This window comes from Sminthopsis crassicaudata, chromosome 2 (assembly GCF_048593235.1).
Source record: "Sminthopsis crassicaudata isolate SCR6 chromosome 2, ASM4859323v1, whole genome shotgun sequence".
NCBI lineage: Eukaryota > Metazoa > Chordata > Mammalia > Dasyuromorphia > Dasyuridae > Sminthopsis > Sminthopsis crassicaudata.
In genome coordinates this window covers 522,576,289-522,603,955 of record NC_133618.1, presented here as the reverse complement: position 1 = coordinate 522,603,955, position 27,667 = coordinate 522,576,289, and the positions used below count along the sequence as shown (strand labels likewise).

General features: G+C 32.8%; 1 protein-coding gene across 5 annotated transcripts in view; it reads right to left on the bottom strand.

Annotated features, from left to right (window-relative positions):
- AP4E1 (adaptor related protein complex 4 subunit epsilon 1) overlaps positions 1–27,667 on the bottom strand; it is a 93,007-nt gene that overhangs the window by 17,881 nt on the left and 47,459 nt on the right. For all 5 annotated transcript variants that reach the window (XM_074294502.1, XM_074294501.1, XM_074294504.1 and 2 more), the window contains 2 exons: positions 26,659–26,773; positions 2,239–2,374 (listed from right to left, as the gene is read on the bottom strand). In XM_074294502.1, the coding sequence (XP_074150603.1) occupies positions 2,239–2,374; positions 26,659–26,773 (251 nt within the window). The remainder of the gene's footprint in view (positions 1–2,238; positions 2,375–26,658; positions 26,774–27,667) is intronic.

Genomic DNA, 27,667 nt, shown 5'->3' with positions numbered 1-27,667 from the left:
TTTATCTTGTGGAAATCCCAGGAAAAAAATATGTACATGTTAAATTATTTTGGGAAGCAAAGTGGCATAGCAGAGTATCAAACCACTCTGAAGAGTAGGGTTGAAGTCTCTTCCACTAATTTAATGTATGCCCTTATATAAATCACTTAACTTCTTTATATCTTGGTTTTTTTATTTGTAAAATGGGTATAAAGCTCTGTGACAGACTACATATCTGCTGTCTGAGGGCCTAATTTAAATTTGGAGAGACTCTTTTGAAGGCTACGTACTAATAAAAAGAACTCAGGTAAATTCCTATGAAGTATCTTGGCTACTGAGGACAAATAATAAAATATACATCCTTCATGTCAGTATAGAGATAAGAAACTGCTGGTGCAAAATATTTCAAATACTGTTGTTTTGTTGATGAGTTCTATTTACTCTTTTTCTTTACAAGGATGAATTCACAGTTAATTTTGGGAAATAATGATGTAAAAATCAACCTAAAAGATATCAGTAAAAGCCTTAAAAGGAAAAGGAAACTGAGAATGAAGAAAATAAGAAACTTTCCTGTAATTACACAATTATCTTGTATACCCCACTCTCTAAATACAGCATATGAACATTTTAAAATAACTTTTCCCATAAGGAGCAAATATGAACCAGTATTTCAAAGTATTCAGCCTCATATCCAACCCTGCATCATCTGACAACTGTTCTGCGGAACTATGTTAATTCCTACTTTGTAATGTAGTTGCCATTTCTTTTCTCCCTCTCTCCTATTTTTTAGCACTCAGGCCCTCTTACTAACTATCACTAGTATTCTTAAATCATTCTTCTGGACAAATCCCACTACCCTTTGGCCTAGCTGGGCTGACAAGGCATGGTAAAGGAAGTGGTAATAAGAGCAGAAAAGTGGGAATAGTCAACCATAATTGGAATTTATGCTATTGTACTCAGGACATCATGCTTCCATGTCTTTATTTATAGGTGATTTTTCTAGCATTTTTTAAAATAACTATCTCATTTAAAGAATAAACGGAATAAAGAATAAAAATAAAAGTAACAACTTTTCAATCTTAATAATTTTTAAACAAATATACATGGCTCATACATCCAAAAAAAGCATTGTCTTGCAGAGCAGCAAATTCATAACTTGAGGTCCATGAACTTATTACTATTATTTTTTATACTTTGATGAATTTATTTCAATATTATTGGCTTCTTTTTAATCCTACATATTTTACATGTTTAAAAACATCACTTTGAGGAGATTTAGAGGTTGGGATTAGGGGTTTACTGGATGACAAAAGGGGTCTAAGCCATATAGAACAGTTTAAGAACCTCTGCTGTAGAAAGTTAAAATCTTACTTTAATGATGAAGTCACTGCTTCAACACTTAAGAGAACTGCTTGTAGAACAAATTTACAAACTATACAAGAAAATTATTTTCATTTCTTGACAATTACACTTTGTTACTAAAATGGTACTTCCCAGTAATCACCCGTCTTATTCATCAGGCTGGCATCTGAATGTCAGGTTATTTCCAAAATTAAAATTCAAATACTTGTCACTATCCAGCCCCACACATAAACATTTGCAACAGAGATACAGAATGATACAGTAGGACCTGAACATCAGAAAACTTGGATTACCTGTGTGACTCTGAGCAAGTCACAATCTTTGTCTTATTTTGCTCATCCTTAATAATCCCCATCCTTTGGTATAATACTATTTGCACTGATTATTTCCCAGGTTACTGTAAGGAAAGCATTTTGTAAGTCTTGAAATACTATAAAAAATGTGATCTACCAGCATCATTATTTAAAAAAGAACATGCCAAAGGCTCAAGACAATCATGAAGACTTGAATAAGTGTATAGCTATTTTGAAGAGCCATCACTCTTACTTGATGTAAGTTATTTTTTTTAAAAGTCATACTAATGATTTAATTTTATACATTTAGTGTACTGCAGTTAACAGGATATTATATATTTTTAAAATCAACTTTCTAATAATTTATATTCCAAGAATAATATTAATCCATTAAAATGAAATGCGCTACATCAGATGGGTTATCATCCCTTTGGAAATTATCCAAAGGTGAGCAAAATAATAAGAATCCTAGAATTCATTCCAGCCTTGTTAAAATAAAACAAGAAAATAAACAAATGGAAAACAAATGGCACACTGGAAGACAGATATTTAAACATTTACATGTTCTCACCTAGCATCTAATTTCAACAAGAAAGGAACTTACTCCTTCTGTCCTGTTTCTGCACTATTCCCGGATACATCAGAACTAAGAGAGATGCCAGCTGGAGACTGCCGTCCAGTGCAACCAGATGAAGATATAGTTGAAGAAAAGGACAGTCCATATGGTTCAAAATTGAGAACTAGAATTAAAAAAGACAAAGATCAAATTTTAAACAAAGCAAAAAAGGGGGGGGGTTATCTTTAATTGGTTAAAGAATTAAATTTTTGGCACAGGATGATTCCTTCTAGAGGAGTATTTCAGAATCAGAAGAAAGATTATAATAATTATTCTTAACTTTTTTGGTCTTAGGACCCCTGTATATTCTTAAAAATTATTGAGGATCCCCCCAAAGAGTTTTGCTTATGAAAGTTATAACTAGCAATCTAACCATATTAGAAATTAAAATTAGTATTCTTAATTTTAGCATTATTAATGAAAAGAGTTTTGATCTCACATACCCTGGGTCTTGGGGATTTCAAGGGTCTCCAGAGTACAATTTGAAAACCAATGGATGACAGGATACATGACATATGTATGTATATATGGTACAAACAGCTCTTCCCCCACCCATAACACACTCAAAATATCACTTGCATCCAGAAGGAATCATAGACAAGAACAATTTTGAAAAATTACATGTTCATGGTAATTTTAGACCAATTCCAATAGACCTGTGATGGAGAGAGCCATCTGCATCCAGAAAGGGCACTATGGGAACTGACTATAGATTACAATATAGTATTTTCATCTTTTTCTGTCGTTCTTTGCTTGCTTTTTGTTTTCCACTCATTTTTTTCCCTTTTTTGATCTGATTTTTTTTGTGCAGCATGATAATAGTGGAAATATGTTTAGAAGAATTGCACATGTTTAATCTATATATTGGATGATTTGATATCTACGGGAGGGAGAAAAATTTGAAACACAAGGTTTTGCAAGGGTGAATGTTGAAAACTGTATTTGATTTTTGAAAATAAGCTATTATTTTTAAAAAGGTTACATGTTGAACCTATTTTCTATATAACAAAGATTTAGCTTCATGTACAATCCTCTCTCATCCTACAATGGAAATGGAAATACTCATATTATTTGATGTTTAAGTTCACAATGAAAAAACTAAAACTTTTCTTTTTAAATTATCACTTATACAATGCAAATGGCCAACATATATGGCCAACTCCATGTGAATGAGTTAAGTCTCCAATATAAGATTTAATCATCTTCAAATAATCATCTCCAAACTAATAGAGATCTCCTGTGAACCAATACTAAAGCTATTCTTTTTCCCTATTTTGTTATGTAAATTTATGTTCCTTCTTGACTATGAAAATGAGTTATATTTTAAATCAATCTCTTTCTTTTTCTATCTCTCTCTCTCTCTGACTCTATTTCTTTCTCTCCTACATTATATTTCCTCAACTGATTAAATTATTTTCAATACAAATTTTATCTTTTCCTAAAAGAACCTCCAACTATTTCTTTGCCTAATGGATTCCTTACTTTTTTTTTTTCATATATGATACAATAATTAAAAAAAAAAAGTAATGACTTCTTGAATTTGGAATGGTAAGTAAGACAACTTGCTAGTTATGTGACTGGGACAAATCACTTAATCTTGATTGCCACCAAAAAAAGAAAACAAGAAAATAAGCGGGTACCTAGATGGTGGATAGATCATCAGCCCTAGAGTCAGGAAGACTTCAATTCAAATGCAGCCTAAGACACTTACTAGTTGTGTGATCCCAAGCAAGTCACTTAATCCTAACAGCCTCCCTCACAAAAAAAACTTTTTAAAAAAAATCATCATTCTTTATCTTATAATTTAATCACCAAAAATAGACTTTTAGGCATACTGGTAAAGTACAGTCAAGGTTAAACAACCCATTCAGTAAAACTCAACCTAGATAGTATCTGTTTGGGGATCTGAAAAACATTTTAATCCTTTCATGTTTTACTGGTTTATCTTCCAAGGCCAGATTCATTTCCTTTACTTCTGGCCTTCATTATATAATCATCTGTGTGTGCTTGAAGACCCAGTAATCCTTTATTTAGTGCTTTGTTCAAAGAAAATCATGGTCACAGTTAATTTTCCAAATCATAAATCTCCTGCATCTCTGCTATTGTTTTGCTTATACCCTGGCCTCAAGTTTATTTTGTGAATTGAGGAAAACCAGAGAAAGAAATTTGGGGCAAAACTCATCTTCTGATGATTTCTTAATCTAGCATTCATTAATAACAAAACAAACATTTATTGGGCATATACTGTAGGACAGAAACAGGTAGCTTTCTTTTTGTTTTAATTAAATTTTTTCAATTTTTTTTCTCTCCCTCCAACTTTTCCCTATTTCACTCTCGATACAAATATGCATGTCAAGCAAAAAAAAAAAAAAAAAAAAAAAAAAGTCCAACATGAGTCATATCCAGAAATGTTTGTCTTGATATTGAGTTTATCACCTCTCTGTCAGGAGGTAGTTAACATTATTCATCACTAGGACTCTGGAATTGTGGCACTGATAAGAGATCTTTGTTATTTCAAACTTGCTTGTCTTCACAACATTGTTAAAATATAAATCGCTTTCTTTGATTCTGCTCATTTCACTCTGCATTAGTTCTTTGATAAAAAAAAAAAAAAGTTTTATACATATGTGTTTTTTTCCTTTTTCTTTGCTTTGTTTGGGGAAAGGTCTAAACAAGATTGAAAAATGACTGAACATCAACAATTTGCAGTGATCCAGGTAGACCAAAGAAGACCCTAGACATTTTTTTGGACATTCTTCACATCATGATTTTTTTTTTTCTGAAAATGTGGCATTCAGAACTGACCAGGACAAGTATCCACTTTGCCTAGGAGTGTAAGAGCCTTCTTTTTTAAGCTTTTGTTAACTCAAACTGAGCATGCAGCTTGAGAGGAGAAAAATTAACAAAGTGTGGTGAAAGGAGAAAGAGTTAATTAAGATAAGAGAGAGAGGCACAAAATGTAGTCACTGGAAAGCGACTGGAGAAAGACATACAAAGACATTCTTGAGAAAATTTCCCATTTGGCACATTAATGTACTTTTAGGGGAGTTATGAATCAATTAGTATAGAGAGCAACTTGGAACTATGTCCCAAAAATTACTCAGTTGTACATATCCTTGGGTCTACCTAGATCATTGCAAATTGTTGTTGTTTAGTCATTTTTCAATCTTGTCTACTCTGTTACCTGAGCTGAAGTTTTCTTGGCAAAGATACTGAAATGATTTGCCGTTTCCTTCTCTACTTCCTTTTATAGATAAGGAAACTGAGGTAAACAGGGTTAAGCATCTTAGTCACACAACCAGTAAGTATTTGAGACGAGATTTTTAACTCTGAAGATGAATCTTCCTGATCATAGGCCTGGAGTTTTGTGACATATATAAAATGCATAGGATTGTTTTATTTTAATATTTTGATATAATCTTATGCATTTTATCTTATACATTTAAAAAATATTCTGAAAAAGGGTCCATCTGCTTTACCAGATTACCAAAGAGTTCTATGATAAGAAAAAATAGTTAAGAAACTCCAAACATCTGATGCATTGTTGGTAGAATTGTGAAATGATCCAACCATCCGGAGAGCAATTTGGAACTATACCCAAAAGGACTATCAAACTGTGACTACCCTTTGATCCAGCACTGTCTCTACTGGGTCTGTATCCCAAAGAGATCATAAAAGAGGGGAAAGAACCTACATATGCAAAAATATTTATTTGTTTTTTTACAGAGGCAAGAAACTGAAAACTAAGTGGATGTCCATCAGTTGGGGAATGGTTGAATAAGTTATGGTGTATGAAGTTAATGGAATATTATTATCTTATAAGAAATGATAAACAGGATGATTTCAGAAAAGCCTTCAAGAGTTACATGAATTGATGCTGAGAGAAGGGAGCAGAATCAAGAGAACATTGCACACAGTAACAAGAAGATCATGTGATGGTCAACTGTGATGGACTTGGTTCTTTTCAACAGTGCAGTGATTCAAGGCAATTTCAATAGACTTGGAAGAGATAATTATGGAGACTGAATGTGGATCAAAGCACAGTAGTTTCACCTTTTTTGTTTGCTTGCTTTTTCTTTCTCACCTTTCTTTTCCCTTTTGGTTCGATTTTTCTTGCACTACATGAGAAATATGGAAATATGTTTAAAACGATTGCATACATTTAACTTACATAAGACCGCTTGCTGTTTTGGGGAGGTAAGAAAGAGAGGAAAAAAATCTGTAACACAAAGTCTTACAAAAATGAATGTTGAAAACTATCTTTATATATATTTATATATTTGTATTTTGAAAAAAATAAAATACTACTGAGGAAAAAAAATAAACCCCAGTCCAAAGGAAAGCAATGAGAATGAATGATTGAAATGAAAAAAAAAAAAAAAAAATGTATTAGGTGTTTACTATCCAAAATAATTTCTTCTGCTAAGATGTTAACATTCTAATGGGGTAGGTAATACAATATAGATTCTAATGGGATAGCTAACAAAACAGGAGATTTCAACTGCAAGTCATATGGAAAGGTCTAAGCAGATAGAAATTTATCTTTTTAAATTATATTTTCATGGATAAAACCACATTTTTTTATGATTTTGAACCATGTGACAGTATCAAAGGCTTTGATGTCAAGAATTTATTTATTTTTATTTTTTAGTGTACCTATGGTTGCTGAGAAGGGAAAGGCTTTAGATCCTATGGGAGTTATTGACAGATTATATCTTCACAGAGGTTTCTTCCCAAGAGATGGTTACAGGAGCCAGGGTGGAAACAGGACAAGTGATCTGGGGGACCCTGGAATCCTCAGAACTTGAGTTTACTAACCTATCAGTGGTACCTATTAGTCAGTAGTTATTTGAAGTGGCAAGGAAGGTAGACCCCTTTTCTATATCTTTTTCCCCTCAATGATAATTATAGGGCAGGGGTAGACTGAAAGTAGGATAAGTATTCTAGGAGGCATCCCTGTGTGCAGGTCCCAGCCTTATTTCCATTGAGATCTGAAAAGTGGCAGTGGTACATGTGCTCCCAGTGGACATAAGGCCTCAAGATTATGCTTTATGATAATTAGTTGAAGGAATTAAGGATGTTATAATTGAAGAAGACATGACCTGGAAAGGACAGCCATCTTTAAAGATCTGAAAGATTGTTACTTTAAAGAGGTATTAGACAATCAGTGTGGTCCCAAAGGCCAGAACTGGATGCAATACATTGATATTACAAGGAAAAACTTCTGAATGATTAAGACCCTGCAAAAGTGAGATGATCTGTCTCAAGAGATAGTGAGCTACTCTTCCTTCAGTGAAGTTCTTCCAGCAAAGGCTAGATTGGTATATTACAAAATATGTAATATTCAAATATGGTTTGGACTGACTGGAGACCTGTGAGATTCCATCCAATTCAGTACTTACAAGTTATATTATAATTTGTTCAGCATCAGTAAAATTTTGCTTTTAAAAAGATATACTATTACCAAAGAATTCTTCCTTTTAGAATAAGCTCTTTCTAAAGGCATACTAGGTAAAGATATCAATATGATACATCTGTAAATCATCCTTTAAAAAATGAAAGCTATGAGATAGGGGAGTAACCAAAAGCTCAGTTTGAATAGCTTAAGGCTTCAGCTCCATAGATTCCTCTTCATATTTCAATCCCTGTTCTCAGTTTCAAAAACCATACCACAAATGCAATATAAGAAATTTAAGTTAGTGGAAGTGGAAGAACCAAACACACATTTGCACTGGGCAAAAAGAGATTTAAAAAGCTAAATGAAGAAAACAATTTACTAAAATTTAGAATTGGACAACTGGAAGTGAATAACTCAATGAAATATCAAGAATCAGTCAAATAAAAAATTTTAAATGAAAAAAAAGAAGAAAATGTAAAAATATCTCATTGGGAAAACAACTGACTTATATAATGAATCCAGGAAAGACAACTTAAAAATTATTGGAATACCTAAAAGACATGATGAAAATAAGAGCCTGGAGAACATCTTTCAAGAAATCATAAAGAAGGAAATAAAAAGAAAAGAAATTATCAAGGAAAACTGCTCTGATATCCTAGAAACAGAGAGTAAAAGTTATTGAAAGAATCTACCTATCACCTCCTGAAAAGATCCCAAAGTGAAAACTCCAAATAATATTATAGCTAAATTCCAGAATTATCAGATCAAGGAGAAAATACTGTAAGCAGCCAGAAAGAAACAATTCAAATATAGAGGAAACACAATCTGCATTACCCAAGACCTACCAGCTTCCACATTAAAGACTCTGGAGGGCCTGTAATATATTTCAGAAGGTAAAGGAGCTGGACTACAACCAAAAATCAAGCAATATCTTTCAGGGGAAAGATGGACATTCAATGAAATTGGGGATTTTCAATAATTTTTGATGAAAAAAAAAACAGAATTGAACAGAAAATCTGATCTTCAAATACAAGACTCAAAAGAAGTATAAAATGGTAAACAGCAGAGAAAAAAAAAACTGTTTTTAAAAGGTTAAAATGTTTACCTATCTACATGGGAAGATGATACTTATAACTCCTGAAAACTGTATCTTTGTCAAGTCAGTCAGAAAGGGTACAGTAAAACAGAGGGTACAAGTATAAGCTGATTTTAATTGATTTATTATAATGATATTTTAAAAAAAGAGAAATTGGGGTGGGAAAAGGATTGTACTGGGAGAAGAGAAAAGGGGAGGTAATATAGGGTAAATTATGTCACATGAAGAATCACAAAAGACTTACAGTAGAGGGAAAGAAGGGAAGAAGATGACCATTATTTGAACCTCAATCTCATCAGATTTGAATCAAAGAGGGAATATCATATATACTAAATTTGCTGAAGAAATTTGGTTCACCCTATAGGGAAATAAAAGGGAAAAAGAGAGAGACTAATAGAAGGAAGAGCAGAAGTAAAAGAGAGGGAGAAGAAAAGGAGAGGGCTGACAAAAGGGAGGACAGGTTGAGGAAGGGGGTGGTCAGAAGCAAAACACTTGTAAGGAGGGAGAGGTGAAAGGAGAGAAAAAAGTATAACATGGGGGAAAATAGCATGGCAGGAAATACAGAATTAGTAATTTTAACTGTTAATGTGAATGGAATGAACTCTGCCGTAAAACCAAAGTGTTGCTTACCAGAAATACATTTAAAGGAGAGAGATACATACAAAGTAACAGTAAAAAGCTGGAGCAGAATATATTATGCTTCAGTAAAGAAAATTTTTTAAAAAGCAGGAACAGTACTACTGATCTCAGGTTAAGTAAAAGCAAAAATAGATCTAATAAAAAGAGGTAAGTAAGAAAATTACATATTGCTAAAGGATACCACAGATAATGAAGTAAAATCAGTACTAAACATATATGCACCAAGTGGTACAGCATCAAAATTCCTAGAGGGGAAATTAAATGAGTTGTAAGAAGAAATAGATAGCAAAACTGTATTAATGAGGTATCTCAACCTCTGTCTAACAAAACTAGATAAATCTAACCACAAAATAAGCAAGAAAGAAGTTAAGGAGGTGAATAGAATTTTAGAAAATTAAATAGAATAGACCTTTGGAGAAAACTGAATGGGGACATAAAGGAATATATGCCTCTTTCTCAGGCACCTACACAAACACTGACTCTGTATTAAAGCATAAAAACCTCAGTCAAATGCTGAAAGGCAAAAACAGTAACTGTATCTTTTTCAGACCATGATACCATAAAAGGGCAAGAAAAAACAGACCAAAAATTAATTGGAAACTAAATCTAATCCTCAAAAATGAGTGGATTAAAAAAATAAATCATAGAAATCATCAATAATTTCATCCAACAGAATAACATGTTTTATGGGCCAGAACTCTGAACTTGAAACGAAGGATTCTTATAAGGTGTTAAGTCAGTGGAACTGATGAGACAATGGTTATCTAGTTTAGCATGGTGACTAATAGTTTTCTAGTTAAGTACATGTACTTAGTACTTAATACAGTTCCACAGGATTCACACCTATGATAATGGAATATATAACAGCCAGCAAGAACTGGACCAGATTCATTCCATCTTCGGTCAGGCTCTTGGTAGCTCTCCTAGGGGACTGAGAGACTCAGAGACAGAGACAGAGAAAACAAGCGGACTGGAGGCAGAAGCTCAAGCTCTCAGAGCAAAGGAGAGATTGTGGTGGCTGGCCTGTCTTCTTTCATTTTCTCCACTGAAACCAACTCCCCTCTGAAGGTCACAAGAAAGCTAGCTGAGCACCAAGTGAAGGACACAATAAAGACTTTTAGACTTTAACATCTGGCTATTCTCGTGGTAATTACTCTACTAAAAAGAAGGTTGCCCCTAAGACCTCCAGAAAACCAAAAAGAACATTACAGACATTAATAAGATAACATAGCAAAACTTATGAGATATAGCCAAAGCAATTCTTACAGGAAATTTTATATCTCTAGATGCTTACATGAATAAAATAGAAAAGGAAAAGATCAATGAAATGGGCATGAAACTAAAAAAGCTAAAAAAAGGACAAATTTAAAACCATCCAATTAAATACCAAATTAGACATTCTGAAAATCAAAGGAGAGATTAATGCCACAGAAAGAAAACTATTGTACTCATAAATAAAACTAGAAGTTGGTTTTATGGGGGGAGGGGAGGAACAACAAAACAGACAAATCTTTGGCTAATTTGACTAGAAAAAGAAAAGAAGAAAACCAAATTACCTGTATCAAAAATGAAAAGGGTGAACTTACCACCAATGAAAAGGAAATTAGAGCTTCTAAATTAATTAGAGTTATTTTACCTAATTGTATACCAATAAATCTGACAACCTAAATGAAATGGATAAATAGTTACAAAAAAAAAAAAAAAAAAAAAAAAAAAAGATTTCCCAGCTTAACAAATAAGGAAATATAATGCTTAAATAGTCTCATTTTAGAAAAAGAAATTGAATAAGCCATCAATGAATTAAGAAAAAAATCTCCAGGGCCAGATAGATTTAAGTGAACTCTACCAAACATTTATAGAATAATTAATTTCAATACTATATAAACTATTTGGAAAAATAAGGGAAAAAAACAAGTCCTGCCAAATTCCTTTCATGACAAATAATACTATCATACATGAGACACATACATCACACATAATGCTTAAACCAGGAAAACAGAAAAAGAAAATTACAGATCAATTTCCCCAATGAATATTGGTGCTACAATCTTAAATAAAATATTAACAAAAAGATTACAACAATTTATCACCAGGATAATACACTAAGCAAGTATACCAGGAACGCAGGGCTGGTATGATACCAGGAAAACTATCAACACATTTGACCCTATTAATAACAAATCTAAGAAAAATCACATGATTATCTCAGTAAATGCAGAAAAAGCACTTGATAAAATACAACACCCATTCATAATAAAAACACCATAGAGCATAGGAATAAGTGGAGTTTTCCTTAAAATGATAAACAAATCTAAAACCATCAGCAAATATAATATGTAATGAGGATAAGCTTAAAGCCCTAATAAGATCAGGCTGAAAGAAGGTTTCCCATTATCACTACTATTACTCAATATTGTACTGGAAATGTTAGCTTTAGTAATAAGAGAAGAAAAAGAAATTGAAGGAATTAGAACAGGTAATGAGGAAACAAAATTATCACTCTTTGCAGATATTATGATGGAATAGTTAGAGAATTCCTAGAGAATAAACTAAAAACTACTAGAAACAATCAACAACTTTAGCAAAGTTACAGGATATAAAATAATCCCACATAAATAATCAGCATTTCTATATGTTACAACAAAGGCCAGCAGCAAGAGCTAGAAAGAAAAATCCCATTTAAAATAACTGTATTATAAAATATTTGAGAGTCTACCTGCTAAGATAAAGCCAGGAACTATATGAACTCAATTACAAATCACTTTTCACACAAATAAAGTTAGATCTAAACAACTGGAAAAATGTCAAATCCTTGTGGATAGGCCAAGCTAATATAATAAAAATGACAATTCTACTTAAACTACATATTTAGTGCCATGCCAATCAAATTACCAAAAATTATTTTATAGAGCTAGAAAAAAATAACAAAATTCACCTGAAGAAGAAAAGGTGAAGAATATCAAGCAAATTAATGGGGAAAAAATGCAAAGGAAGATAGCCCAGCCATACCAAACCTAAAATTATAGTATAAAGCAATGGTCATCAAAACCATTTGGTACTGGCTAAGAAATAGAGTGGTGGATCAGTAAAACAAGTTGAGTTCACAAGACGCAATAATCAATAAATATAGTAAAATAACTGTTTGAAAAACCTAAAGATTTTAGCTTCTGGGGTAAGAATTCACCATTTGATGAAATTTGCTAAGAAAACTAGAAAGTCACTGAGCAACATCTTACACTATATACTAAGATCAAAATGGGTGCATGAGTTAGACATAAATGGTGAGACTATAAGCAATCTAGGAGAACAAGGGATAGTCTACCTCTCAGATCTGTGGAGAAGGGAAGACTTTATGGCCAAAAAAAACCTAGGGAACATTATGAAATATAAAATGGATAGTTTTGATTACATCAAATTTAAATCAAAATCAAAAGAAACAAGATTAAAAGGGAAATGCAAAGTTGGTAAAAAAAAAAAAAAAAAAATCTTTATAGTCAGATTTCTGACCTTTATCAGAAATACTGACTATAAAGACATTTTCTTATTTCTAAAATATATAAAGAACTGACTCAAATTTGTAAGAATACAATCTATTCCCCATTTGATAAATGGTTACAGAATAATACAGACAATTTTCAGATGAAGAAATTAAAGCCACTTCTAATCATATGAAAAAATGGTCTAAATTATTATTGATTAGAGAAAAGCAAATTAAAATAATTCTGAGGTACTTCTTCACACTTCTCAAATTAGCTGACAGGAAAAAATGGTGAATGTTAGAGGGGATGTGGGAAAACTGGGATACTAATACACTGTTGGTAGAGTTGTGAACTTATCCAACCATTCTAGAGAATAATATGGAACTATGCCAAAAGGACTATAAAACTGTGCATAACCTTTGATCAGCAGTGCCTCTATAAAGTCTGTATCTCAAAGAGATCATAAAAGAGGAGGGGAAATCTACATATGCAATAATGTTTGTAGCAGCCCTTTTTGTAGTGGCAAGGAACTGGAAATTGAGTGGATGCCCATAAGTTGGGGAATGACTGAATAAGTTATGGTATATGAAGGTAATGGAATATTATTGTTCTCTAAGAAATGGTGAATAGGCTGATTTCAGAAAAGCCTGGAAAGACTTACATGAACTTATCCTGAGTGAAGGGAGTGAAACCAAGAGAAAACTATACACAGCAACAAGAAGATTATGTGATGATCAACTGTAATGGCCTTGGCTCTTTTCAAAAATGAGGTGATTTAAAGGAATTCCAATAGACTTGGGATAGAAAGTGACATCCACATCCAGAGAGAGAGAACTGTGGAGACTGAATGGGGATCAAGGCATAGCATTTTCACCTTTGTTGTTGTTAGTTTGCTTTTTTTTTTTCCTTTCTCAATGTTTTTTCTCTTTTGATCTAATTTTTTTCTTGCACAGCATGACAAATATGGAAATATGCTTAGAAGAAGTGAACAAGTTTAACCTATAACAGATTGCCTGTTGTCTTGGGGAAGAGGGAGGGAGAAGAAGTAAAGAGAAAAATCTGGAACACAAAATTTTGCAAAGATGAATGTTGAAAGCTTTCTTTGCATGTGTTTGTAAAAATAAGATACTATTTTAAAAAACAACAAAAACTCTATTACTCTAAATAAATGAAAACAACATATTAAAAAAATGGAGCAATTTTCCACCTGAAGACAACTTAAAAAGTCAGCAGGAAAAGTTATATTAGAACATAATAATTACAGTGAAGTGGAGACCCTCCTCATAGTTCCAAAATAGAAAAAATAATTGTGTCAGACTTTTTGGAATGTAACATCTCAGAAGAACTGAAAATGTACAGGTCCCTAGAAAGATCTCTGAAAACAGCTGCACAAAGCACCTGAAACTTGAGACACTGCACCCTCTACCCTGGAAACAGAGTCCTCTAAAAGAGTTAAAAGCTGAAAAAGAGGTTGGGAAAATGAAGAAACAATAGAAAAAGATTCTAACCATAGAAGGTTACTATAGGGACAAGAAAGAGCAATATAAGTTAACAAAGTCAAAGTCAAAACTCTAAAGCCTCCAAGAAAAATGAGAATTAATTTCAGGTCATATAAGCGCTCAAAGGGGATTTTAAAAGTTAAGAAAAATAAGATTTCTCTCTGGAAAGAGAAATGAGAGATGCAAAAGGAAATACAAAAAGCTAATAAGACAAAAAGAATGCCTTAAAAATCAAAATTGGCCAAATGGAAAAGGAGGTACAAAAACTCACTGAGGAAAATAAATCCTTAAAAATTAGAATTGAGCAAATGGAATAACTGACTTTCTAAGAAACAAAGAAACAATTAAAAAAAAAAAACCAAAAGAATGAAAAAATAGGAAAAATGTGAAAGATCTTACTGGGAAAAAAGCAAGTGAGGTAGAAAATAGATCCACAAGAGATAATTTTTAAAAATTATTGGTCTACCTGAAAACCATGATAAAAAAAAGAGAATCGACATCATCTTTCAAGAAATTATCAAGATAAACCTGACATTCTAGAACCAGGGAGTAAAACCAAAATTGAAAGAATCTATCATTAGATCATCTCCTGGAAGAAATACCAAAATGAAAATTTCCAGGAATATTCCAGCCAAAATTCCAGAACTCCCAAGTTAAGGGCAATATTTTGCAATTATCCAGAAAGAAATAATTCAAGTATAGTGTAGTCACTGTCAGAATAACACAAGGTTTGACAGCTTTTACATTAAAGGACTGAAGGGCTTGGAATATGATATTCTTGAAAGCAATGGAGGTATGATTACAACCAAGAATCAGCTACCCAGCAAAATTGAGTATAATCTTTCTGGAATGAATGGTAAACATTCAATGAAATAGAGGATTTTAAAGTATTAGTGATGAAAAAAAACAGTCCTCAATAGAAAATGTGATTTTCAAATACATGACTCAGGAGGTAATGAGGAAAGGTAACTCATAAGGAACTTAATAAAATTTATCTGTTTACATTTCCCTACATGGGCGGATAATACTTTTAACTCATAAGAATTTTCTCATTATTACAATAATTAGAAAAACAAATAGAGAAGAGGGCACAAGTATGAATTGAATATGAAGGGATAATATCTAAAAAAAATAAAATTAAGAGGAGAGGAATGTACTGAGAGAAAGGAAAAGGGAGAAATACAGTGGTGTAACTTATCTATCACAAATGAGGCAAAAAAAAGCTTTTACATCTGTAATCAGAGAGGTCTGAAAAGACTTACATGAACTAATGCTAAGTGAAATGAGCAAGACCGGAGATCATTATACATTGCAACAACAAGACTATACAATGACCAATTCTGATGGATGAGGTTCTCTTCAACAATGAGATGATTCAAACCAATTCCAATTGTTCAGTGATGAAGAGAGCCATCTACACCCGTATTGGAGATGAAGAGGATATGAGAAGAGTGGAGGGTGATAGAAGAGAGGGCATTTTGGGGAAGTAGATGGTCCGAAGCAAAACACTTGTGAGGAGGATCAGGGTAAAAAGAGAGAGAGAAAATAAAGTTACCAGAAGGGAAATAACGTTAACAATAGTTAATTGGGAAAAGAATTTTGAAGCAAGCTTCTCTAATAAAGGCATCAAAAGAGATTTTTAAAACGGAAAAGCACCTATATGTACAAAAAGATTTATAGCAGCTCTTTTCCCAGAACAAAGAATTTGAAACCGAAGAATGCCCATCAATTAAGGGACGGCTGAATAAATTGTGGTATGTGATTATGAATTTGCTATTCTCAACAATACCCAAGAGTACTCTGAAGGAGATATGAGAAGAAGGAGATGCCAGAACTCAAGAGAATAGTCTGATTGTGGCAGAAAACAGTAGAAAGGCTTTTCTTGCCTTATGTAGCATAAAACCACATAAACTTTTTTGACTGCCATGATACACTGTTGGACAAAGTGACAGGGCTGCCTGTGCACTGAAACCTCCAGATCTTGTTCATTGAAATTATCTTAATAAATGATGAAGCTGATTTTTTTTTTTTAGCCCCAAGTGTAGAGCTTTACATTTATCCCTATTAAAATCCAACTTATTAGATATGGTACAATCTTTTTGCCAAAAGAAATTTTTTATGATCTCAACTCCCTCATCCAACACATTAGTTATTCCTCCCAGCTTTGTGACATCTGCAATTCTGATAAGCATGTATCTGTGCTTTCATCAAAATCACTAAGAAAGTGCTGAACAGCGTAGGATGTAGGATGTCTAGCTATAACCACAGATACTCTAATTATCAACATCAAGTAAAACATAAATCATGTAGGCATATTTGAAGGCTTACCACCTTCACAGAAATAACCTACAAAGCTTAAGTTGAAGAGAAATTCCCTATAAAATAGTGAGGTCCTCTCTATATAGCCCTTTTTCAAATAATACCATACTGATTGCAACAAGCCTCAGGATATTTCAGAATAAGATTCATAAGTACTCAAGAGACTAGCCTAACATCCACACAGATGAAGAATTCCTATTAACATACAGTTGGATGGGCAGCTCAATGAATCAGGCCATCAGCACATATCTTCAACAGTCACTGCAAATGTACAATAAGAATTAAGGAAGAGGAAAGAGAATAAGCTTGAGTGCCTTTGGTGAAATATATATCATTTTCAACAATTTCAAGTAGCTCCCTGATACAAAAATCCATCTTTTTAAAAAAAACAGCATGTTCTTATAGTGATGCGGTATGAGCTTGAACTTTGGAAAACCACAATCACCAAAGAATTAAATTATAAATGACTAAAGAAATAACATGGTTGGATATAAACAGGTTATGGCATATGAAGAAAAATAATTTTTGCCTCAAAAGCAAAGTAAAAGATAAAATTCAGGAAATATAAGCTTAGAAAGGAGGTGGGTTGTTTATATATCAAGAGCAAGTGATAACAGATGTATAGTCAAAAGGATATATTAGTTCCCATGAAAAAGTTAAAAGTTTTACAGAAATGACAATCTCTAATGCACTGGAGAGATGGATCCTATATTAAAGGTTTATGGGAAACATGGGATGCAAAGGATGAATGGATTGTGAGCTATGAAAGGAGTATCCGATATTAATGTAATCATAAAAACAGTGAAATATTAAATGTTTAATATCTCTAAGGCATTGATGCTAAGGTCTGTGGTTACACGATGAAAAAAATACAATCTATGTCCTCAAAGATCCTTTTATCTCAAAGGAGTGATAAGCCATGTATATAAATAAGTATAATACAAAATGGAACATGTAAGAACAATGGAAAGGTCTAGACAAAGTACTATGAGAAACTTACAGAGCTAAAATCATTTTCAGTTAGGAGGATCAGGAAAGACTTCATGGAAGAAGTAGTACCTAAGATGATCCACAAAGGAAGAAAATAATTTCAACAAAAAAACCAGACTGAGTATAATGTCGATATATTGGGGAGGAGGAAGGGAAGGCTGTAGGAATGCAGACAAATGAAGAACAAAAGCAAGAAACAGCTTATAGTCCAGTTCAGCTGGAAACCAAGTATAGGAAGAGGATAAAAATAAGAAGAGGCTACAGAAGTAAGTTGTCACCAGACTATGGAAGGCCTCAAATGACAGATTAAGACTATGAATTTAATTCCATGAGGAATTAGAGACCATTAAAGGTTTTCAAGAGAATTATCATAATCATACATGACAGCTAGAGGCCATCAGATGGCACAGAAGATAAAATACTCCATCTGGAGTCAGGAAGACCTGGGTCCAAATACTTTCAATTTTTAGTTATGTGTTCTTGGGCAAGTCACTTAACCTCTATCTGCCTCAGTTTCTTCTATTGTAAAATGAGGACAATAATAGCACCTACCTCATAGGACTGTTGTGAGGATCAAATTAAATATAATTATAAAGTTCTTAGCTTGTGCCCAACATACAGTAAGCAATATATAATGCTTATTCCCTTCCCTTCCTTCTTTCTTTTCCCTGACCATCTCTTTAGACCTCTGCATTAGTAAGATTATTTTGACAATTATATGAAAGAGGAGGTTAAGACTGGGGATAAGGAAACCAATTGTGAGCCTATTACAATAATGTCAGTCAAGAGTTGATAAGGGCCCAAACTAGGTAACAGTAGAAGAAAATTGGAAAAGATTGGTGCAAGAAACACTGGAGTAATGAAAACAGAGCTTAAATGATGTTATGAGAGGAATGATAAAGAGGAAAAAGCCAAAAACAATTCCATGGTTTCAAACTTGAGTAAACATAAGATTTGTGGCCCTATTAACAAAAATAGGAAAAGTAGAAAGAGGAGCAGCTTTGGAAAGGAATTAATTAGTTCAATATTGGACATATTAAGTTTGAGGTTCCACCAGGACATTTAGATGGAACTGTCCCACAAACACTTAAAAATGTTTCATACTGAGGCTAAAGAGAGAAATTGAACCCGGATACATAAATCTGTACAAAAGTGACAATCAAAGCAATGGGAATAATGAGATTTGCAAAAAATGTAAAGAGAGTATATTTAGAGAAGAGAAAGATCCTAATGCATAGAGCGCTGGGGAATATTCACACTTTAAAAGAAAGAGAAAGGAAAAGACCTAACAAAGAAGGATGAAAAGATAGTGAGGTGCATAGAAGGAGAATACGGAGAAAGAATTAAAGTCAAGGAGAAACTATCTTTAAAGGATAAGAGGAAAGGGGAAGTGTCAACAATGTCAAACAATGCAGAAAAGTTAAGGATGATGTGCACTGAGAAAAGGTCATTGGACATGATAATTAAGATGTCATTAGTAATTTTGGATAAAGCAATGTCAGCAAAGTGGCAGGAATAGAATCCAGATTACAGGGAGCTGAAGAGAAAATGGGCAGTGAGAAAGAAGCAATCAGTTCAGATTTATCTTTCTAGAAGGTGAGCAAGAAAAAGAAAGATTATAGGACAATAGAGTTAGAGATAGGTAGAGTCAATTTTTTTTGTTTTTAGGACAAGAGAGATTCGAGTATGTCTGTAGGAAGTAGGAAAAGTTCTAAAAGAAGATGAGATCTTAAAGATATGTGCAGCTGAAAAGAGCAAGACTATAGAAAAACAGATTAAGGAATAAGCAGGGTCAAGAAAAGGGTTTCTGTTTTGCTTTTTGAAGAAAAGGGGAGATTCAAGTATGTCTGTAACAAGTAAGTAAGCCAGTAAGAGAAAGGAAGATTTTAAAGATATATGAAAAGTGATAAGTATGAAGGTAGTAAGATTCCAGAAGAAAAGGGTATGAATGAGATCAAGAGCTCAGACAGCTGAATTATACTATTATGTTCATAATTCAAAGGGGTTAAAAATAAAGAACCCAAGTTCAATTGACAGAAGTAAACATTTGTTTGCAGATTATGTATTTATAGGAATAGTGAATGGCTGACCAAAATACTGCATATAATCATAAGAGAAAGTTACTATATAATAAGAAAGGATGAAAATGAAATATTCAAAAAAGCACAGTAAGATTAGGATGAATTGATAAAAAGTGAGGAAAGTAGAACCAGAAGACAATTTACACAATGATTATAATCATATAAGTGAGAGCATTAAAAGACTACAGAATTCAGAATTCAGGTCAAATACAAAACTTAATGATAACTCTAGATGACAGATTAAAAGAGAAAACATAAGAAAAATTGAAAACTGACCAAAAAAAGAACTTTGGCACAATAATACAAAAAATAATTAAAAGAAATTGGCTTGAAGTGATAGAACAAGAGAGGGAAACAGAAATAGAAAAAATTCACTGATCACCAAAATGATTCCACAAGGAAAACAGACAGGAATCCTCGGATCAAAGAGAAAATTTTACAAGAAATAAAAAAAAAAAAACCCTTAATTCAAATATTTTTGGAGCTACAATTAAGAATTACATAGTACCTATAACAGCTAAAGTAAAAGATCACAGATTCTGAAATGCTATATATCAATAATCAAGAGAACCAAGAAAACAGTATATTCAGCCAAATTAGGTAAATTATTGAATAAAAAAAAAAAATTCAATGAGCTGTCAGATTTTCAGGATTTTGTCTCGAACTCAATAGAAAATGTAACATGTAAGAGTCAGTATCAAAAACTAATTTCAAGGGAATTGATAAGGACAAACTGCTTATATTTTATATATGTACTTGATGTAATATGATTTTGTGGTCCCCTGACCTTGAAGGGCTTTTGTTCTAACAATAAATCAGTAGTCCTAAATCTTCTCGCTTTGGAGTCTGCCTCAGGAAACTCCCAATCTGTCTGATTCTGATCACTCCATAGTCAGATAGCTTCTGGCCTCAGGAAACTCCTACAGATCAAACTTCTGAGACAATAGTGAATAAGACTACTCCTCAATATGGTCAGTGATAATCTGGTCAACCAAGAACCACTACTTCCAGAGACCATTTCTTCCTATCTATGAACCATAGAATTAACATATCTATGACTGAAAGCTGAATAAAAGTATCTCCTTGCTTCTTTTTCTCTGCTGGTTTCCCATAGAATTCAAGTCCACTTTTAATAGGCACAACTATTGCAATAAAGCTTTTCCCCTTGACTAGAAGATGGGTTCAAGCCTGTAAATTCTTTTGAGACACCTCATACCACCAGTTTGGGACCCAAACTTTGGGGTCCCCCTTCCCAAACTCCACAGATTGATGTTATAATTGTGTAGTCCAAAAGAAATATTGTGGTAGGAGGGCTCAGTATGTGATTCCAAAAGAGCAAAACCATGTAGAAAAAATAAAAACAATAATTATGCTATATGAATAAGGTTTCGAATAATAACCAACACAAAGGAATTAGATGGGGATGATGGCTGTACTTCTGAAATGCCATTCACATTGGGAATGGGTTAAAGAGGGAACAGTACAGACACATCTAGAAGAATACAACATCCTCCAATAATTCTAGAGAACAAAAGAAAATCTACAAGCAAGCAAAGAAGTGATAGACAATTATGGATGTCTTCTATTTTAATATATGCTTTCTTGAAATGGAAATTTATTGTTAGATGTTTTGAATCCTTTCTTATGCTCTTCTGAGCACAACAATTTTTTTTGTTTTTGTTTTTCTATCTTTTTTTTTATTTTGTTCTTTCTTATTTTGCATTTGTTTTAAATACATTAAAAAAAAACCCAAAAACATAAAAAACTTGTTAACTTATTTTCTACCAAAAAATATTCTGTTTCATATTTTCTTAAATGTTTCATGTTAGAAATTGTGAACATAACAATTTATGCTGATCTCTTCCCACTGAGTCTGCACTGTTTTGCTATAGCTCCTTATTAAATAAAGAGGTAGTACAATAGACAGAATCCTAGTCTTTGAGACAGGAAGAACTGACATTTAAATTCAGACAGAGGCACTTAATAGCTTAATTTGCCGCAGTCCTCATTTGTAAATCAGGGCTAATAATAGCACCTACCTTATAGGACAATTGTAAAGATCAAATGAGATAATATTCCTAAACACTTTGTAAACTTAAGGCACTATATAAGTGCCAGTTATTATTATTATTATATTATTATATTATTATATAAAATTAATGAGTTACCAGTCTATAGTGTACAAGTATAGTCAAAACAATCAATAAATGACCAGCATGAAAATACTTTCCACATACTAATACTGTATGTGTTTTGTAGAATGAGGTAATCCTTAATTCAAAGTTTTTTTTTCAGTAGGATCCACCCTCTTCATCTCTAATTTTTGAATTTCCTTATTTCTTAATATGCCACCCAGAGCCTCCTTGGGAACACATTCTGAGTACTATCCCTTCCCAAAATAGCAGTCCATGTGTTTACATCATTTGCCATAGTATTTAAAGCTATGCTCCAATATCTTTCATCAAGTCTTTCTTCTAAGCAGGGAGGGATGCATGACTTTAATTCCTCAGGCAATCAAACAATTCCCATTCATATTAAAGAATATCAATTTTAGTGAGAGTTGACTAACTAACCAAGATATTTTTAGTGATCCTGTGCTGTTTAGGAGCCTCAAATGAATTGTGGAATCCTTGAAGTAGAAACTATCAAAGAATGTATCTAATTCATTCTTTTATCCTATAACATAGGATAAAAGCATACTTTCTTCCTTCGGGGGCTAAGGTGGCTCAGCGGCTACAGCACTGAGCCTAAAATCAGGAAGCCCATAGTTTAGATTCAGGATCATTTACTACCTTTGTGAACCTCAACAAGTCACTTGAACTCTGTCTCAGTTTCCACCAAAAAAAAATTGGAAATAATAAATAGCAGTTACCTTACAGGTTTGTTGTAAGGATCAAATGAAATAATATTTAGAAAAGGTACACAGTATAGTACCTGACAAACACCAGGCAATAAAGCTATCTATCTATCTATATATGCTTATTTCATATTCTTATAGGTTACTATTTATGATCTGAACCATGATTAAAAGCAATGGGGTATGAGACAAAAGAGAAAAAGAGGCTAAAAACCAGATATTAGAAAAGATCAAGAGTAGGCAAGAATAGGATAAGAAAGGAAAAATCATATAATCTTATGAGTTGAAAGAACTTATCATATGTAGATGGAGAACGATAATAAATCAGGAAGGCTGGAGAATAATAGGAAGAGATAAGGAATGGCATCTGAAGGAAGTCTAGAAGAGAGCCAAGAAAAAGGACCTGCTCAAGCCTGGAGAATTGAATTTAACCTGCACAACAGAACAGCTCTTCACAAATGGCAAAAGAGTAAAATAAAGAGGAGATGAAGAACTAGCTAACATGTCAGGATGCATGCAGATTGTAGGTAAATGTGTAAATGAAGCTCAAGGAACAAACAGGACAGAAGTATAAATTGATACTAAGCGACATCAGCATGTTTAACTTTTTTTTTGGAAATTGTTACAATATTTCTGCATGGACCAAGAGATCATTATATACTTCAACAACAATACTATATGATGATCAATTCTGATGGATGTGGCCATCTTCAACAATGAAATGAACCAAATCAATTCCAATAGAGCAGTAATGAACTGAACCAGCTACATCCAGCGAAAGAACTCTGGGAGATGACTATGAACCACTACATAGAATTCCCAATCCCTCTATTTTTGTCCGCCTGCATTTTTGATTTCTTTTACAGATTAATCGTACACTATTCAAAGTCCGATTCTTTTTGTACAGCAAAACAACTGTTTGGACATGTATACATATATTGTATTTAATTTATACTTTAACATATTTAACATGTTAACATGTATTGGTTAACCTGCCATCTTGGGGGGAGGGGGAAAATTAGAACAAAAGTTTGGCAATTGTCAATGTTGTAAAATTACCCATGCATATATATCTGGTAAATAAAAACAATTAAAAAAAAAAACAATATTTCTGCATGCCAGCATGAAGTAGAACTTAACAAACATGATTATGGGTTAATATCATAGTCAGTAGATGGGCAATAAAAAAGTGGAAGGGAGAGACAAAGGATGTGTCTGATATCATGAATATCAAAGAGTTTTAGTGATGAAGATACTTTGGATGTCAACTACTTCAAACCTTTCACGTTATAATTAATTAACTGAAGGCCCTTGACCAGGATAATCAGAGAATGGATGGAAGCAATAGGAAGGAAAAAAAAGTAAATAAGACAGAGCCAATAAGATCAATAAGAACCAATAATATCAAAGGTTACATAAAGTCCACACAGCAAACAATGTCAGAGGAGACAAAATAGATGGAATGACATATAAGGAAACTACAATCAATCTTAATATTTCATCAAAAATTGAAAATACAAATGCAATTTTTAAAAAATAAAACTTCAAAAGAGTTTTTTAAACTTTTTAAAACTTTTAAACATTTCTGTATATTAAGTAATCTACAATGACAATAAATATCTAAAATATGAATTTCCTCAGGATTGGTCAAGACCAGATTGGGTTCAAGAAATTAATTTGATTTGGACTCCAAGAACTATCTTATATTTTAATGTTGTAATCCAGAGGAAATCTACATGCTCACAAAACAAAAAGGTACAAATGCTAGGATTATTAGCAGCCCTTTAACCCACAGCTTTCCATCTAACTTGTATGAGAACAGTTGGCTACTATCGTACAAATGCATTTTTAGAAAAGGTCAGATATATTCTGAAAATTTCAGTAGTCAAATTTGGGATTTTGACAATCAGTGACTAAGCAAATGAAACATCTCTGAGTAGTTTTGGTAGTAGTTATTTTTATACTTTAATTTATCTAACTCAAATAGCTGCTCACATAACTCAATCTGAGTAATCATTCGTTCTCTAGAGGAAAAATACTGGCCTATTAAGTCAGAAGACCTGAATTTTAATTCTGGCTTTATTAGCTAGCTCTATTTTGTCTCAGAAAATCAGACTTTGGAAAAGTCATAAATTCTTTGGCCTTAAATTTCTTCAATTAAAAGGAAATAAAAGCTGCTTTACTGGGTCAGACTCAGAGTTCATCCAATTTAATGGTCTCTTTGAAAGCAATCATAAGAAATATGGCACTAACCAATGTAAGAAGTAAAACTGTAAGGTTTTGTTTCCACAATTGACAAGTTTCAGGGTCTCAGAGTCTCCCTCTGCATTGTCATGGTAGAAAAAAATGTGATATAAGTCACATTTATATCCTAGGTCAGTGCATCCTGGCTGAAGAGAATGTCTTAAGGGAACAGAAGTAGCTGCAAATGTTCTTTGAATGCAAATGACATGGGTTTATGCCCCGGGCCAGCTAAAATTTAATTGAGCAGTCTATAAAATTTAATAACCAGTCCATGTATATTAACTTCTCTCTTAAGGAAGAGACATCCACCATTTTTTAACATAAGATGATGTGGCAAGAAGAGGGGAAAAACATGGAAGCAAATCAAGGAATGTATATAATGGTAATGTAATGAAATACCAAATTTTGGAAGGGTCTCCTCCAATTGAAACTCTGAGGAGAGGATGAGGGGACAGGGCAAAATTGTGGAATATAATTGCTGTTTCTGGCTTCTGCAAACTCCATTTGTATCCTCTCAAAGGAATATAGCACCTGTTTCTTGCAAGAAATATATAAATCCTTCCTCCATTCAGTCCAAAAATTTGGGTCTGAAGTTTTCATTTTGTTAGCCACCAAGAACAGAATCCTTCTCTCAATAATTCATATGAACAGAACATCTAAATAAATATCTCAAGGATGTATAATAGACACTGTGGAAGAATACTTTCATTCTGTTTCATTCAACATGTTTCATCTAACAAAATTTACTCAGCACTGCTTTCTTTCCTAGATGTGCTAGGTATAATGGGGGATGTAATGAAATATGATGTAATTCTTGTATTATCTTCAAATCTTCAATTTACACGGTTGTCTTTCAATGTTGTGGAAGTAATTCCTAGTTCTAGTATATCATGATTAGGTTAACAAGTTACTGTTTAATCTATATGTGGCCTTCAGAATTCTATAAACAAATTCCCTCTCAGTTTTTTTTTTTCTTCCCTGACTGAAAAGTCCTTCCACTTATTACTAAGTCCACATATAGCAGTTCCTTTATCCTTTGACCAATTTAGTTGCTCTTCTCTGGATCTTTCACCAATTCCACTATTCCTTTCTTAAATGCAGTAACCAAAAGTAATTTTATATCTTGCTTCCAAAACCTTTTTGATGGCATCTAGAATTTCTTTGATTTTTAGGGTTACAATATTTCAAAGAACAATTTTCACAAAGCAGATATTTTCAAGGACCAATCTGCAATGACTTATATATCCCTTTCTTGGATCAAAATGAGGAACTTACTAGAATTTTCAACAGACTATTCCTTGAGGACAGGAACTATCTTTTGCCTCTTTTATAAGTGCTTATCATAGGGCAGTAAGTAGGTGTTTCATGAATGGTCACCACAACATTGAAAGACAAACAGGTAAATTGAACTTAATTAAATAGTATGGTAATTCAACTCCCTAATCTGAAGGGTTATCAGGGCCATCTCTGTATCAAAAATATACCAAGCTCCTTGATAGAGGAGCTATTTATCAACTATTATATATGCTATGATATTTGACTAATATAACCATATCACATTTTTCTCCCTTACTCCATGAGATGCTATACTAATAATTATCTATACTCTGCTCTACATGTGGCCCTATGATGCACCCACTTCTGAGACATAACTTATTTCTGGATATATGATTAGAAAATGCAATACATAGAGTAAGCTTAAAGTGGGATTTAAAATATTAAATTTTTGCAACTGCTTAATAACATGATTAAAGATACTGTCCAAATGAAAGATGTTGTAAACCAAAGGTCTGGTTCTATTCAAACCTTTTCCCTGAGAAAGTTTTTCTTCTTGTCGCTGATGGTGAGGTTTATATGGTGCTGCTCCTTGATCCAGTCCTTCAGCAACAAAACCATCCAAGAAAGACAAAGAAGCATCTACCTATATTAATAGGAAAATAAAATTGGGTAATTCTCTTTGAAAACATAAGCAAGCAGGAATCCTACCCTTAAACTTAAAATAATTAATTTGATACAGCAACAAAAAGTAAGGTCTTTTTATATTAATAAAATTATATTCACACAAAATCCATATGAATAACATTCAAATTCTCATTTTAAAAATTAACCTGAAATGAGCAAAAATCTAAATTTCAAAACAACGTCCAAATTACTGACCTCTTATGAAATCTAGTTAAAGAAAATAGTAATTAATACAATGCCCTGAATGTGACAATCTCAGCAAATTCAATGGGGAAAAAAATAGAACTGTTTACACTGGAACATTTAAAGTGATGCCACTTTAATTATGCTATTTGAATTCAAAAAGTTCTCACTTCTAATTCTAGTTGTTAAAAAAAAAAAAGTAGATTAGAAGGGAAAAGAAAAAGAAAAAAAGCTAGAGAAAAGAAAATGAATTAGAAATAGTGAAAAAAAAAAAAGTGAAAAAGAAGAAAGCAGGATGGGGGAGAAAGAACCATGTAACAGAGGATTATCTAAGTAGCCAGCATGCCTTACCTCAGATCCAAATTAGTAAATGAATACAATAGCATTAAATTATCTAAAATTGGATAATCCCCAAATCATTTATATTTGACCTTTTTATACTTAATTTTTTAATTTAAAGTGATGAGATTCAGAGATGGAAGTGACCACAGGGATTAGCTAATTCCTTCCTTTCATATTATAGATAAGAGAATTAAGGTCCAGAGGAGTTAAATGAACTGCCCCAAAGCAAAGTAGTGTAGGAACCTGAGTTCAGATCTGAACTATAGGTTTCTGATTCCAAATCTAGAGGTTTTCCCATTATACCATGGGTCATCTGACATCAACAAGA